Source organism: Hemitrygon akajei, chromosome 10, assembly GCF_048418815.1.
Source record: "Hemitrygon akajei chromosome 10, sHemAka1.3, whole genome shotgun sequence".
Lineage (NCBI taxonomy): Eukaryota > Metazoa > Chordata > Chondrichthyes > Myliobatiformes > Dasyatidae > Hemitrygon > Hemitrygon akajei.
Window position 1 is genome coordinate 136,606,038 of NC_133133.1, and position 14,115 is coordinate 136,620,152.

The window sequence follows — 14,115 nt, forward strand, 5'->3', positions numbered from 1 at the left end:
TGGGCACTGATTCCAAGTCATCACTATTTGCTGTTTAAGAAATATAGATGATAGAAAAATGTGGGGCTCTGTAGGAAGGAAGGGTTAGATTGATCTTGGAGTATGTTAAATGGCTGGCACAACATCATGGACCAAAGGGGCTGTACTGTGCTATAGTGTTCTGTGTTCCTTTACTGTCTGGATAATTGCAACTGGGTTTTAAATCAAAGCACAAGTGTTAAAGAAAAACATTCAAGAAAACTTAGAATTAATTGCTAGCGTTTAATCACTGGAAAATATTGGCATAATTTTCCACCCTACTTTCCTGGGTGCTAGTTTTCAAGGTTAATTGCTAACAAGTGTAGTAATTTTCAGGATTAGTCTTGCTGTTTCAGTGAGTGATTATCCTTTGATTATAACAGTGTCTGCCTCTCCTAGTACATATGAGCTGATCATAAGAGTTAATTGTTTTCAACTTTCATAGCCTGACGCATAGCCTGGATGTGCATTTATACCCAAAATAATTGTTTAACTTGATTTTCAACTCTGAGGAGGATAGCTCAAAAACAGGTTTAAACTGCTACCGGCAGTTTCCCAAGTTGTTTCTTCACTGGATAGTTAATTTTGGTGGCATATAAAGAACATATACTAGGTTGAGTTGTTCTCCGATCTTGGCAATTTGCCTGCTAATATTTTGTCACAAGCAAGGAGACATCATAGAACATAGAGATCTACAACACATTACAGGCCCTTCTGCCCACAACGTTGTGCCAAACATGTAACCTACTCTAGAGACTGCCTAGAATTTACCTAGCACATAGCCCTCTATTTTTCTAAGCTCCAAGTGCCTATCTAAGAGGCTATATTGTATCCGCTTCCACTGCCGCTGGCAGTGCATTTCCACACACCTACCACTCTGTATGGAAAAACTTGCCCCTAACATCCCCTTGGTACCTATTTCCAGGCACCTTAAAACTATGCTCCCCTCGTGTTAGGCATTTCAGCTCTGGGGACCAGGGCCTTGTATAGCTGTAACATTACCTTACGGCTCTTGATCTCAGTCACACAATTCATGAATGCCAACACACCATACGCTATCTTGACAACATTGTCAACCTGCACAGCAGCTTTGAGTGCTTGATGGGCATTAACCCCAAGATCTCTCAGATCCTCCACACTGCCAAGAGTCTTACATTAATATTATATTCTGTCTTCAAATTTGAGCTACCAAAATGAACCACTTCACACTTATTTGGGTGAAGTCCATCTGCCACTTCTCAGCACAGTTCTGCATCCTATCGATGTCCTGCTGTAACCTCTGACATCCCTCCACACTATCCACAACACCTCCCAACTTTGTGTCATCAGCAAACTTACTAATCCACCCTTGCACTTCTTCATCCAGGTCATTTATAAAAATCAGAAAGAGTAAAGGTCCCAGAACAGATCCCTGCGGAACACCACTGATCACCGATCTCCATGTAGAATACGAACCATCTACAACCACCCTTTGCCTTCTGTTGGCAAGCCAATTCTGGATCCACAAAGCAAGGTCTCTTTGGATCCCATGCCTCCTTACTTTCTGAAGGAGCCTTGCATGGGGAACCTTCTCAAATGCCTTACTGAAATCCATATACACTACATCCACTGCTCTACCTTCACAAATGTGTTTTGTTACATCCCTAAAGAATTCAATCAGGCTCGTAAGGCACGACCTGCCCTTGACAAAGCCATGCTGACTCTCCCTAATCAGATTATGTCTCTCCAACTGCGCATAAATCCTGCCTCAGGATCTTCAACAACTTGCTCACCACTGAAGTCAGATTCATTGGTCTTATAATTTCCTGGGTTATCTCTACTCCCTTTCTTGAACAAGGGAACATTTGCAACCCTCCAATCCTCCAGTACTTCTCCCGTCCTTATCAATGACGCAAAGATCATCACAAGAAGCTCAGCAGTCTCCTTGCTCATTTCCCACAGTAGCCTGGGGTATTATTTCATCTGGTCCCGGTGACTTATTTAACCTAATGCTTTTCAAAAGCTTCAGCACACCCTCTTTTCTTAATGTCAATAAGAAATGTCTATCATCACTGGCACTGTTTATTGTAGTATGTCCTTCGAATGCTTGGCATTTATATACTTTTCAATCAGCTGATTCTACATTTTGGAAATTCAGTTGTGATGTGGAGAGGAAATACCGTGGCTGATTGGCTATGCGCTGAACTTTGTGGTCTGGCATTTTTCTCATATGGGCTCATAAATAGGATCATGGTCTATGTGTTTGTGTACACTGTACAGAATTGCTGATGGAAAGCCATGCTTCTAGGAATTCTCTTGCATGACACTTGCTTGCTTGCACTATGATTCATTGCCCAAGCAGCATTACCAACTCTCCTTAGTCTCTACCCATGAAAATCAAGAGGGGCACAAATTTGACTGGGCATCAGTGAAAGTCATGGCACAAGCGAACACGCAGCATGCAAGAGAATTTCTAGAAGCATGGCTTTCTGCAAACATTACTGTAAACAAACCCATAGACCTCGATCCTATTAGCCCATACGGGAAAAATTCCAGATCACAAGGTTCAGCCCACCGCCAATCAGTGGCAATATTTCCTCCCCCATGACACAATTGTATTTCCAAAATATAGAATCAGCTGAATTTGAAAAGTATGTAAAGGCCCAACATTTAGAGGACACACCAGTCAACAGCACGCTGATGATATCTCCTCACATGGTGATGAAACATTTGTAGGTAAATTACCAAGATCAGGGAACAACTCAACCCAAGAATCAATCCCCCGAGCTACACATCTTCTGCATTATTTCCAACATACTGGGTCTAATTGAAAGCCAACTTGACCCTCTGCAAATCTGCAAAATTCTGATAACAGTGCTCACTTGAAAAGAAATGTTTGATCAAGGACTTTAATGAACTGTTGAATATTCAGTATTTTATGTATTAAAAAATTGACAATTTAAGTTAGAGCTTTATGTTCAAATTCAAAGGATGTTTATTATTGAAGTGTGACTGCAGTATACAACCCTGAGATTAGTCTTCCCCACTGATAGACATGAAACAAAGAAAACCATGGAACCTGTATCTATCTTGCTTCCTCCCTCCTTTGAATAAATTTATCAGGTGTGAAAACTGTTAGGTTCATGATGCATGTGGAATTGAGGAAATATTTTGTATCCTTGAGTTTTTTTGAAGAGCACAAGCCATTTTGAATTGATTTAGTACATTACAGCTCCAACCTGCTAAGAGACTTTATGCAGACGAGGAAATTTGTTGATGTTTGTCCTCCTGGAACAGGTAGCATAACATTCTCACAGGGTCCTCTGGTGACTTGTAAATCAGTAGTTTGGATGGATCCCACATTTTTCAAGAACTGTACTTGACTGAAATGCCACCTTTGGAATTAACTGTCATTGCATTTTTTTTTCTGGATATTTGGTGAAAACAGTCAGATCTCCAGGGAGTGTGCTGGTAACAAATATTTCCAGATAGGGATATTATTTTAGCGAAAATTATTTTAGCGGCTCATCCTTTTTGTATTCAATATATTTTTTTAATTAATTTTTAGTTTTTACAATGTAACAAAAGAAAAAAATTAGAGGTTTATACAGTTTTTTAAAAGAGTAAGTTATTTTTGGCAATCCTGTTTGACTTTTCCATCTAAAGATCATGGGTTGATTCTGAAATTAAAGGAAATGCTGGTAGTTACTGATGGAATTGTGGGCATTTTTCTTGTAAGTTCAAATTTCCAACAGCAGAGTACACACTTAAGTCTCTGGCACTTAAGCGGATCTAGTGAGACTAGGTCCGTTAATTTGACTGAAGAATTACAGTAAAAAAAAATAAGAGTATTATTAATGACAGATTATAGTTATGTTTTGAATCATATGTGTTTCTGTTAATTTTACCACACTTTAGTTGTTTAATGGGCATTGACAGGTTTGATACTTTTGAAAGCTGGTTAATCCAGTGGTGATGAAGCTTGTTCTTGCCTCTCTGCCCCCTCCATGTGCTGAATTGCATCATACAAGACCCAGCCACTGCATAGAACTTTGCTATTACGGGGTTGGCAAGTTCAGAAGTGTTGGATCTTGAAAAGGTAACATCTTGCGTGCCGTGTAGGTCAGAGATGAGCTGGCAGCAAGTTCTGACCTATACATTTGGCTCTGAATTCTCTGCCTAACTTCAAGAGGCAACATTAGGAAAAGCCATCAATACTCTGCAATTTTCTATAAAGTCAGGCTAAGTCTACAAGTTTGTTGTGAATGAAGTACAGCCTTTTTTAACTTTATACTTTCAAAGTTTCTGATGCTACATCCAAGCTGTTGATTTCATTTTTTTAAGGATCTATTTCCTTTGAAAAGAAACATAGCTGGTTGAGGAACAGAGCAAGTCTCCAAACACAGTACATTCATTGGTTTCTCTAAAATTATAACTATTGTCCTTCTGAAACATTAGCTTTTGTGTTGCCTTTGCAATTTGCTGAATATCCTCCATCTGTCACCTGCTATTTGCTGGATGATTGAACTAAACTGGTCTTTTAATCATGGGATCTGTTCATCATGAAATAGCTTGCAAAACATTCCCATTAGATCAAAGGACAATATTTCTCAGAATTGTGACAGTGCAAATTATGTTGTACTGATATTGCACATTAGCTCAAATGGATATCTTCTGCTTGACAACATAGACCCAGACTTTACCATTTAGTCAAGAAAATGGCAATACAAAAGGAAGGGTTGCATGGTTTGACTTGTTGAATATTAAGTATGTAGAATCAAATTAATATAATTGTGAATATTGCTCCTACTGATTTTAATCAGATTGTTCTTTTCAACATAGCAGGATTTAGCCATTTGGATTTTTGAACATAGGCCACCATTCTATTATAATCATGGTTGATTGTCTATCTCAATACCACATTCCTACTCTCCCACTATTGTTCACTGATGCCTCATACCTGCTGCTATCACCAGTTCTGTAATTGGTCATTATTCTACTTGTTTATGCCAAATTAAGCATTATTTACAGTGAGTTTCTACAAAGAACTGGCACATGTTTACCTTACTATATTATTCTCATCAAATCCTGGCCAGAGTTGAAGGAGCAGCTGGTGATTGTGAACTTTGCTTCTTTTTGACATCTGTTGTGTTTCCAAAGATATTAACTAGACAGAGGTGCCTGTACACACTTTGTTTTAATTCAGTAAAAGTAATCAGTTTCACGTGGATATGAGCTGTATTTATAGTCTTCCATTTTATCTATTTCAAGGTGACTCACTATCAGCAATATCCACCCAATACAACCAAGGTCTATTCTTACTTTGAATGTCGTGAGAAGAGGACGGAAAATAAATCCAACAAGGTGCAATATGATGAAACTGTGTTCTATGGTTTGCAGTACATTCTGAAGAAATATCTGGCAGGTATGATTTTTTTGAAGTATGGTCTTGATAAATTAGTACTTTTTACAATATTTACAGTATTTATATTGAACCTCCACTACTAGCTCTGATTCTGTTTAGTCTGATATTTTCCTGTTTAGGTCAGATTCGCCATCTTCAGGTTTCAATTGATTGCACAGTGGCACAGCTTTTAGAGCCAATGCTTCATGGTACCAGAAACCTTGGTTTAATCCTGATCTCCAGTGCTGTCTGTGTGGAGTTTGCATGCTCTCTCTGTGACACTGTTTTTCCTCTGGATGCTCTGGTTTCTTCCTATATTCCTAAGACGTGTATGTTGGTAGGTTGATTGAGCACTGTAAATTGCCCCTAGTTTGTAGGTGAATGATAGAATCCATGAGGAACTGATAATGTAAGAATAATAATAAAAAAGATTAATGTAAATGGATGGTTGATAGTTGGTATGGACTTGATGGGTCGATGGGCCTCTATCTCTGACTCAAATAAGGCCTAACCAGATCACTAATTCGAATCGTTTGTACTATTGTTGTTACCAGCATCAAAACTAATCCAATTTTTGGAGCAGCAGCTTGCTGTCCCTTTGCATCTGATCCTGTGAGACAAAATTTATACGGGAAATCTTGCTAGGCAGACTTGTATTTTAAATTAAAGTATTGTCAAGAACACAATACAGGGGAAAATGGGAACAAGAGTAGGTCACCTGGTACACTCAAGCCTGCTCTTGTACCCCATCCACACCTTATCCCAGTTCTATATAATCATGACTGATGTACTTCAGGCCTCAGCTTCTCTGTACTAGATTCCATTACTTTCAATTCCCCAGTATTTCACGAAGTTTTAATATCTCTGATCTCACTTCCACAAATAGAGAATTCAAGAGACCTCCCCCCGCCCGCCCTTTAGAAGAGGACATTTTGACACAGTTTGGATTTAAATAACTTAACCAATAACTTAACCCTAATCTTGGAACTACATCACCTTGTTTGAGGCAAGAAACATCCAAATCAAGAAAACATGATGTCAGTGTCACACTCACTTCAGATCTTGTGAGATCACTCCTCATTTTACAGAGTACAGGCCCAACTTGTTTAGCCGCATTTGATGACAGCAAGTATGAAGTTAGATGTAGAAGGTCAAATTTGAAAATGTATTAAAAATTAATATTCAGAAAAATGTGTGGGAGTTGAGTGAAGGACAGAATATTTGAGGGTGATGCACATCAGCTGTCCAACATCTACTTCAAGAATCGATTCCATGTGCAAGTTAAATGATCAGAGACATAACATTTTTTTGGTCAATTAACATATTACTTAATGAGGAATTCACCAATTCTTTAGTTTTATCTAAGTTATGGTACTTATTAGCTTCTCAATAATCTCCTCTTGTTTGTTCTTATTTAAATCTGTTGCTTTATTTATCTAAGTTTTCCAGCTTTTGTAGTTTTGTTTCTTGATGTGGAGGCACAGGAGACTGCGGATGCTGAATTAACAAGTAAAATGCAGGAGGCATTCAGCAGGTCAGGCTGAATGTATGTGTAGAGGGAAATGGACAGTCAATATTTATTTTGTGGTCACTTCATCTAGGTTGCGAGTCTTGACCCAAAAAGGTGATTGAATACTTTTCTCCACAAATGCTACTTGACCCTCTGAATTTCTTGATCAATTTGATGGACTTATGTTGTATGTTTTCTTATAAATGACAGCATTGTCGGTCTATTTGCTTTAACCAAGCTATTTTCATTTTTTAGACTTCAACCAGGTCTCCCCTCAATCTCCTTTTGTAGAAAGAAATCCCATCTCTTAAGTATTGATGTTGATGAGGCTGCATTGCAGCTTGTATCTTTGAGCTAAAATTGTAGATCTGAAGGCATAACGTTAGAAGAATGAAATACTGGAAGCTGCTGCCTGATTTGCCTGGTATAAGTACTCATAGCATTGCCATTGTCCCCTGTACATTTTATTTCTTTATCCAGAGATACAACATGGAGCAGGCCCTTGCAGCCCAATGAGCCATACCCCCCAGTAACCCACCTATTTAACCCTAGCCAAATCACAGGACAATTTACAATAACCAGTAAGCCTACTAATTAGTTCTTCTTGAGAAAAGAATATTGGGAGTTAGGAAGGAAGCTGAGAAGCAGGACCTTCTTGGGATTGCTGCCTGTGCCAAGTGACAATGAGGATAGGAATAGAATGAGGTGGCAGGTAGATGCACGGCTGAAGAATTGGAGCGGGGGCAGGGATTCAGATTTCTGGATAACTGGGACCTCTTCTGCAGTAAGTGGGGCTTGTACAAAAGGGACAGGTTGCACTTGAATCGGAGGGGGACAAATATTCTGGTGGGCAGATTTACTAGAGCTGTTGGGTACTTTAAACTAATATGGCAGTGGGATGGGAACCAATATGATAGAGCTGAGAATGAGCCAGCAAGTTTACAAGTAGATGATGGATGTAACATGAATGTAAGGACGGACAAGCCAATGATTGGGTACAGATGCAGACAGTGCAGAGAGTTAAATTGTACCACAGAGGCAAAATTCAAAAGAGTGAAGACTGCAGGACTGTTGTATTTAAATGTGTGTAGCATTCAGAATAAGGTGGATGAACTCATGGTGCAATTAGAGATTGGTTGGTATGATGTTGTGGGCATCACTGAGTTGTGGCTGAAAGTAGGCCATAGTAGGGACTTGATATCAAAGGGTGTACTTCATATCGAAAGGACAGGCAGGAAAACATGAGCAGTGTGCTCTGTTGGTAAGAGATGGAATTACATCTTTAAAGAGGTGACACAGAGTCAGAGAATGTTGAATCTTTGCGGATGGAGTTAAGAAACAGCAGGGGTAAAAAGAACATCATGGGAATCATATATAAGCCTCCAAATAGTGACCTCCAAACAATGGTATGTAGGGTTGAGATTGCAAAGGGAGCTGAAGGTGTTACAATTGTAACGGGGGACTTCAGTATGCAAGAGGATTGGGAAAATCAGGTTGGTGTCGAATCGCAAGAGAGGAAATTTGTTGAATGCCTATGAGATGGCTTTTTAGAGCATTTAATGCTTGAGTGTACATAACCCAGATATTATTAGGGAGCTTAATGTAAAGGAATCCTTAGGAGGCCGTGATCATAATATGATTGAATTCGTACTGCAGTTTGAGAGTGAGAAGTATAAGTCACATATACCAGTATCACAATGGAATAAACAGAATAACGGAAATGGCAGATGAACTTAATGGGTAGTTTCCATCTGTCACTACTGTGAAAAACACGAGCAGTGTACCAGCTGTCCATAGGTATTGGGGAGCAGGAGTGAGTGCCATTGCTATTACAAAGGAAAAAAGTACTAGGCAAACTCAAAAGTCGTAAGGTGGATAAGTCACCTGGACCAGAAAGACTACATCCTGGAGTCCTGAGAGAGGTTGCTGAAGAGATAAGATGCATTGGTCATGATCTTAAAGAATCACTTGATTCTGGCATGGTCCTGGAGGACTGGAAAATTGCAAATGTCATTCCACTCTTTAAGATGCGAAGAAGACAAAAGGAAGGAAATGATATGACTGTTAGCCTGACCTCAGTGGTTGGGAAAGTGTTGGGGTCTATTATTAAGGATGAGGTTTTGGGGTACTTGGAGATTATTGATAAAATAAGTCAAAATCAGTATGGTTTCTGTAAAGAGAAATCTTGCCTGACAAATCTGTCCAAGCTCTTTGAAGAAGTAACAAGCAGGGTGGACAAAGGAGAGGCAGTGGATGCCATTGACTTAGATTTTTGAAGGCATTTGATAAGGTTCCACACATAAGGCTGCTTAACCAAATCAGATCAAATGATGTTATGGGAAAGATACTGGCCTGGATACTAGATAGAGGACTGGTTGACAGGCAGGAAGCAGTGAGAGGGAATAAAGGAGGCCTTTTCTGGTTGATTGTCAGTGACCAGTGGTGTTCCTCGGGCGTCAGTATTGGGACTGCTACATTTCACATTGTTTGTCAATTATTTGGATAATTGAATTGATGGCTTTGTGACAAAGATTGCAGATGATACGAAGATAGGTGGAGGAGTTGGTAGTGCTGAGGAAGCAGTGCAATTGCAGCAGGAGCTAGAAAATTGGAAGAATGGGCAATAAAGTGGAAGATGGAATACAGTGTTAGAAAATGTATGACAATGCATTTTGGTAAGAGGAACAATAGTATGGAATATTATCTAAATAGGGAGAAGGTTCAAACATCAGCGGTGCAGAGGGACTTGGGAGTCCTCATGCAAGACTCCTAGAAGGCTAATTTACAGATTTATTGCAGAGTCTGTGGTTAAGAAGGCATATGCAATGTTGGCATTTATTTGAAGGGGAATAGAATATAAAAGCAAGGAGATAATGCTGAGGCTTTATTAAACACTAGTCAGGCTGTACTTGGAGTATTGTCAACAGTTTTGGGCCCCGTATCTCAGAAAGGATGCATTGTCGTTGGAGAGAATCCAGAGGAGGTTCACAAGGATGATTCCTGGAAAGAAGGGGTTAACATGTGAAGAGTGTTTGACAGCTTTGGGCCTGTACTCACTGGAATTTTTAAGAATGTGTGGGGACTTCATTGCTTCATTGAAACCTACCGAATGTTGAAAGGACTAGATAGGGTGGATGTTTCCTATGTTGGGGGTATCCAGAACACAGCCTTAAAATTGAGGGGCGACCTTTTAGAACAGAGGTAAGGTGGAAATTTTAAAGCCAGAGAGAAGTGAATCTGTGGAATGCTCTGCCACAGATTGCAGTGGAGACCAAGTCTGTGAGTATAAGGCAGAAGTTGATATTTCCCTAATCGGTCAGGGCATCAAAGGATATGGCAAGAAGGCAGGTGTATGGGGTTGAGTGGGATCTAGGATCTGCCATGATGGAATGGCAGAACAGACATGATAGGCAGAATGGCCTAATTCTGCTTGTGTGTCTTATGGTCTTTGGTTTGTGGGAGGACACCAGATCACCCGGAGGAAACTCATGTAGTCATGAGGCGAACATATGAACTTCTTGCAGGTGGCACTGGAATTGAAATCTTGACGCCCCAAGTTATAATAGCATCATGCTAATGTCGTGCTACTGTGGTGGTTTGGGTAATAACATCTTATTACCCACTTCTGCCTTAAATTTCAGAATGCAGAATCTATACTCCTCTCAGCACATGCTATTTCCAATTTGCTGTCTTTAACCTTTTACATGTTCTGCAGACATATCCGTTCAGTCCAATGAGCTCTGAGTTAACCCAATATGGGTACTTCCTTTATCAAGCCCTGTCTGTTTGATCAGTTCTGCACTGCTACTCGAATTTGGATGTTCCATGATGAGGTTTAGAGCAGGAACAGGACACTTCAGAATGATTCACCAGTGGTTAATTTGCAGATAGCAAGTAGTTTAGAAAGGTAACAATGTTATCATTTATTGCAGTAGAAATGAAGGGAAGTTGTTTTTCGGTTATATAGGGCAGTGGTCCCCAACCACCGGGCCGCAAAGCATGTGCTACTGGGCCGCGAGGAAATGATATGATTTGGTGGTATGAAATGATATGTCAGCTGCATCTTTCCTCATTCCATCACACCCACTGTTGAACTTGAACGCACGCGAGGTCATTACACATGCAAGGTCATCAGTCGGTCATTAACCTACAACTACTCGATGAGTGAAAAACGAACGGTGCTTGAGAGTTTCTTTGGAAGAGGTGGTAGGGGACATAAAAGGCCTAATGATGATGATAACGCAGAGACAGCTGAGGCCGAGACTGCCAAAAAAAAGCTTTCTTCAACAGAAAATACAATGAGTCGTACATAAAATATAGCTTTAATGCTCTAAGCCCCCGTGTGTGTTATGTGGAGACAAGCTGTCTAATGAGGCAATGAAGCCCTCAAAGCTGCTTCAGCACCTTGAGTCCAAGCACCTGGCACTTAAAGACAAACCCGTTGAGTTTTTTGAGCAGGAAAAACATGAGCAAGCGTAACAGAAGCAAGTGCTGAGAGCCACCACCTCCACAAATGCTGCTGCTCTGAGAGCATCGTACTTAGTGGTTAGCCGTATTGCTAAGGCTAAGAAGCCCTTCACTGTTGGTGAAGAATTGATTCCGCCTGCTGCCAAGGGCATGTTCCGTGAACTGTTGGGAGAAGCTGTAGCTAACAAGATGGCACAAGTTTCTCTTTCAGCTACCACAGTTTCAATGACATAAAGGAGTACATCAAAGCACAGCTGTTGGAACGGCTTAATGAGTCACCATGGCATGCTATCCAGGTTGACGAGTCTACCGATGTCAACAACAAGGCAATACTGCTGGTTTATGTGCGATATATATTTCAAGACGATGTGCACAAGGATATGTTGTGTGCACTGCCGCTTCCAACTAATACAACTGGGGCAGAACTATTCAAGTCTTTGAGTGACTACATGTCAGGCAAACTGAACTGGTCATTCTGTGTTGGAATATGCACAGACAGGGCTGCAGCTATGACTGGACAGCTGTCTGGTTTCACTACCCTAGTCAAAAGAGGTTGCTCCCGAAGGCCAGTTTACACACCGTGTCATACACAGGGAAATGCTGGCTAGCCAAAAAATGTCACCTGACTTTAACAGTGTATTGAGTGTCATCGTTGAAGTTATCAATCACATCAAAGCAAAAGCCCTTATCTCACGTCTGTTTGAGCAGCTTTGTGAGAAAATGGATGCAGAGCACAAATGCCTTCTCTGACACACTGAAGTCAGCTGGCTATCAAGGGGGAGAGCCCTGGCCAGGGCTTTTGAGTTGAGAGAGCCACTACAGAGATTTCTTTCAGGAGAAAAGTCACCACTGGCAGCACACTTCAGTGACGAGGAGTGGATAGCAAAACTCGCTTATCTGTGTGACATCTTCAAATTGCTCAGTGAACTCAAATTGTCACTTCAGGGGAGAATGATGACTGTCTTCAAGCTGACAGAATAAAGTGCCTGCTTTCAAAACCAAACTGGAACTGTGGGGACGGCAAGTGGACAGGGGCATATTTGACATGTTCCCAACATTAGCTGGGATTTTGGGAGAGACTGGGGCTGCACCGTCCTTCTCACAGCTGGTGCGCGATCACCTATCTTCGCTGTCGACAGAATTTGAGCGTTACTTCCCAACCACAAATGACCCGAGATGTGCAAAGGAATGGGTCCGTGACCCCATTTGTGAATGTCCCCGGTGAATCATCCATGTCAGCACAGGAAGAAGATCAACTCCTCGAGCTGGCAAATGACGGTGGGCTGAAAAGTATGTTTGACATAACATCTCTGCCGGCATTCTGGATCAAAGTCAAGGCTGAATATCCTGAGATAGCCACGAAAGCACTGAAAACATGTCTTACATTTCCAACGTCATATCTCTGCGAAGCAGGGTTTTCTGTAAAAAAATGCAATGAAAATTAAATTGTGGAATAGACGACATAAGGACCCCCCTTTGAGTATCGCTGTCTCCCATCACCCCTCAATGGGACCATCTTGTTGCAGGGAAACAAGCCCAGGGCTCCCACTGATTCAGTGATATTGGTGTGTTGCAATGATTTTATATGTTCATACAAGGAAAATATGCACTGTGTTTAATATCCAAATGTTACTTAAAATGTTACGGTGCTATTGACTTATAAGTGACATATTTGACTTATCACTATATTCATGTGAGCATATGTGCTGTGTTTAATATTGAATTTGTTAGATAAACCTTTTTAGAAATTAAATTGAGTGTATTAGTTAGTTATAAGTGACTTATAGTTAACTTATCACCTATATTTTGGTCATGATTAACACCCCCCCCCCCCCCCCCAATTTGGCCAGTCTGCAAGAATATTGTCAATATTAATATTAATCCAGTCTGCGGTGCAAAAAAGGTTGGTGACTCTGATATAGGGCATTGGCCATATCATATCTGGAGTATAGTTTACCATATTGGTTTCCTGGGTTAAAGATGCTAATGTATCAGGAACAGTTCAAGAAAAGTTAATAGGCTAATACCTGGAATAGTATCTTTCTAAGAGGAGTTTGGTCAGTTAGATTTGTATCGTTGGCAATTTAGAAGAGTAGAATGATGTAGGATCATGAGGGGCCTTGATAAAGTGATTGTGGAGAGATGATGCCATAGATGCTAGCTGACCTGTGTGTTTGCTGTGGAAAGACGATTCTTCTTGTGAGAGAATGCAGAAATGAGCGTCATTATTTTGAAAACGAGTTGCCCAAATTGTTATCTACTTAAGATAGATAAGACTTTATTTTCTGAGGGTTAAGAGTACCGGAAACTGTCTTCCTGAAAAGTTGTTGGGGGTATAATAATACTTCTGAAGGAGCTGGGTTCTTAATAAGCAGGGTGTGAAATGTTCCTGTGGATAGACAAAAATGCAGAGTTCTTAGACTCGTATGGAGAATTTCCATGATAATGGCCCTTGAAAGAAATTTGTATTCAGTTGTGTCTGCTCAACTCTTCCTCATAAGACAACCCCCTGTATTCGAATCAACCCCTGAACTGCTTCCAGATGGTAAATATGGCTTTGCAAAAGTGATGGGGCAAACTGTATTCAGCGCTCCCTATGAACAGTTGTTTTCAAAACTGTTGCAAGACTTTCCTATGTTTGTCACCTTAATTACTTACTGATCATACTTGTTTGTATGCTGCTTTCATACAGTCTTGTGTCTGAGGACAGCAATGTTTACCTTTTCATTGAAACAAT

The 14,115-nt window shown here is 40.5% G+C and overlaps 1 protein-coding gene across 1 annotated transcript in view; it reads left to right on the forward strand.

The window, feature by feature from the left end:
* Positions 1 to 14,115, forward strand: part of nampt1 (nicotinamide phosphoribosyltransferase 1) — a 47,666-nt gene that overhangs the window by 3,453 nt on the left and 30,098 nt on the right. Inside the window, exon 2 of the mRNA XM_073059047.1 lies at positions 5,269 to 5,422. Within this exon, the coding sequence (XP_072915148.1) occupies positions 5,269 to 5,422 (154 nt within the window). The remainder of the gene's footprint in view (positions 1 to 5,268; positions 5,423 to 14,115) is intronic.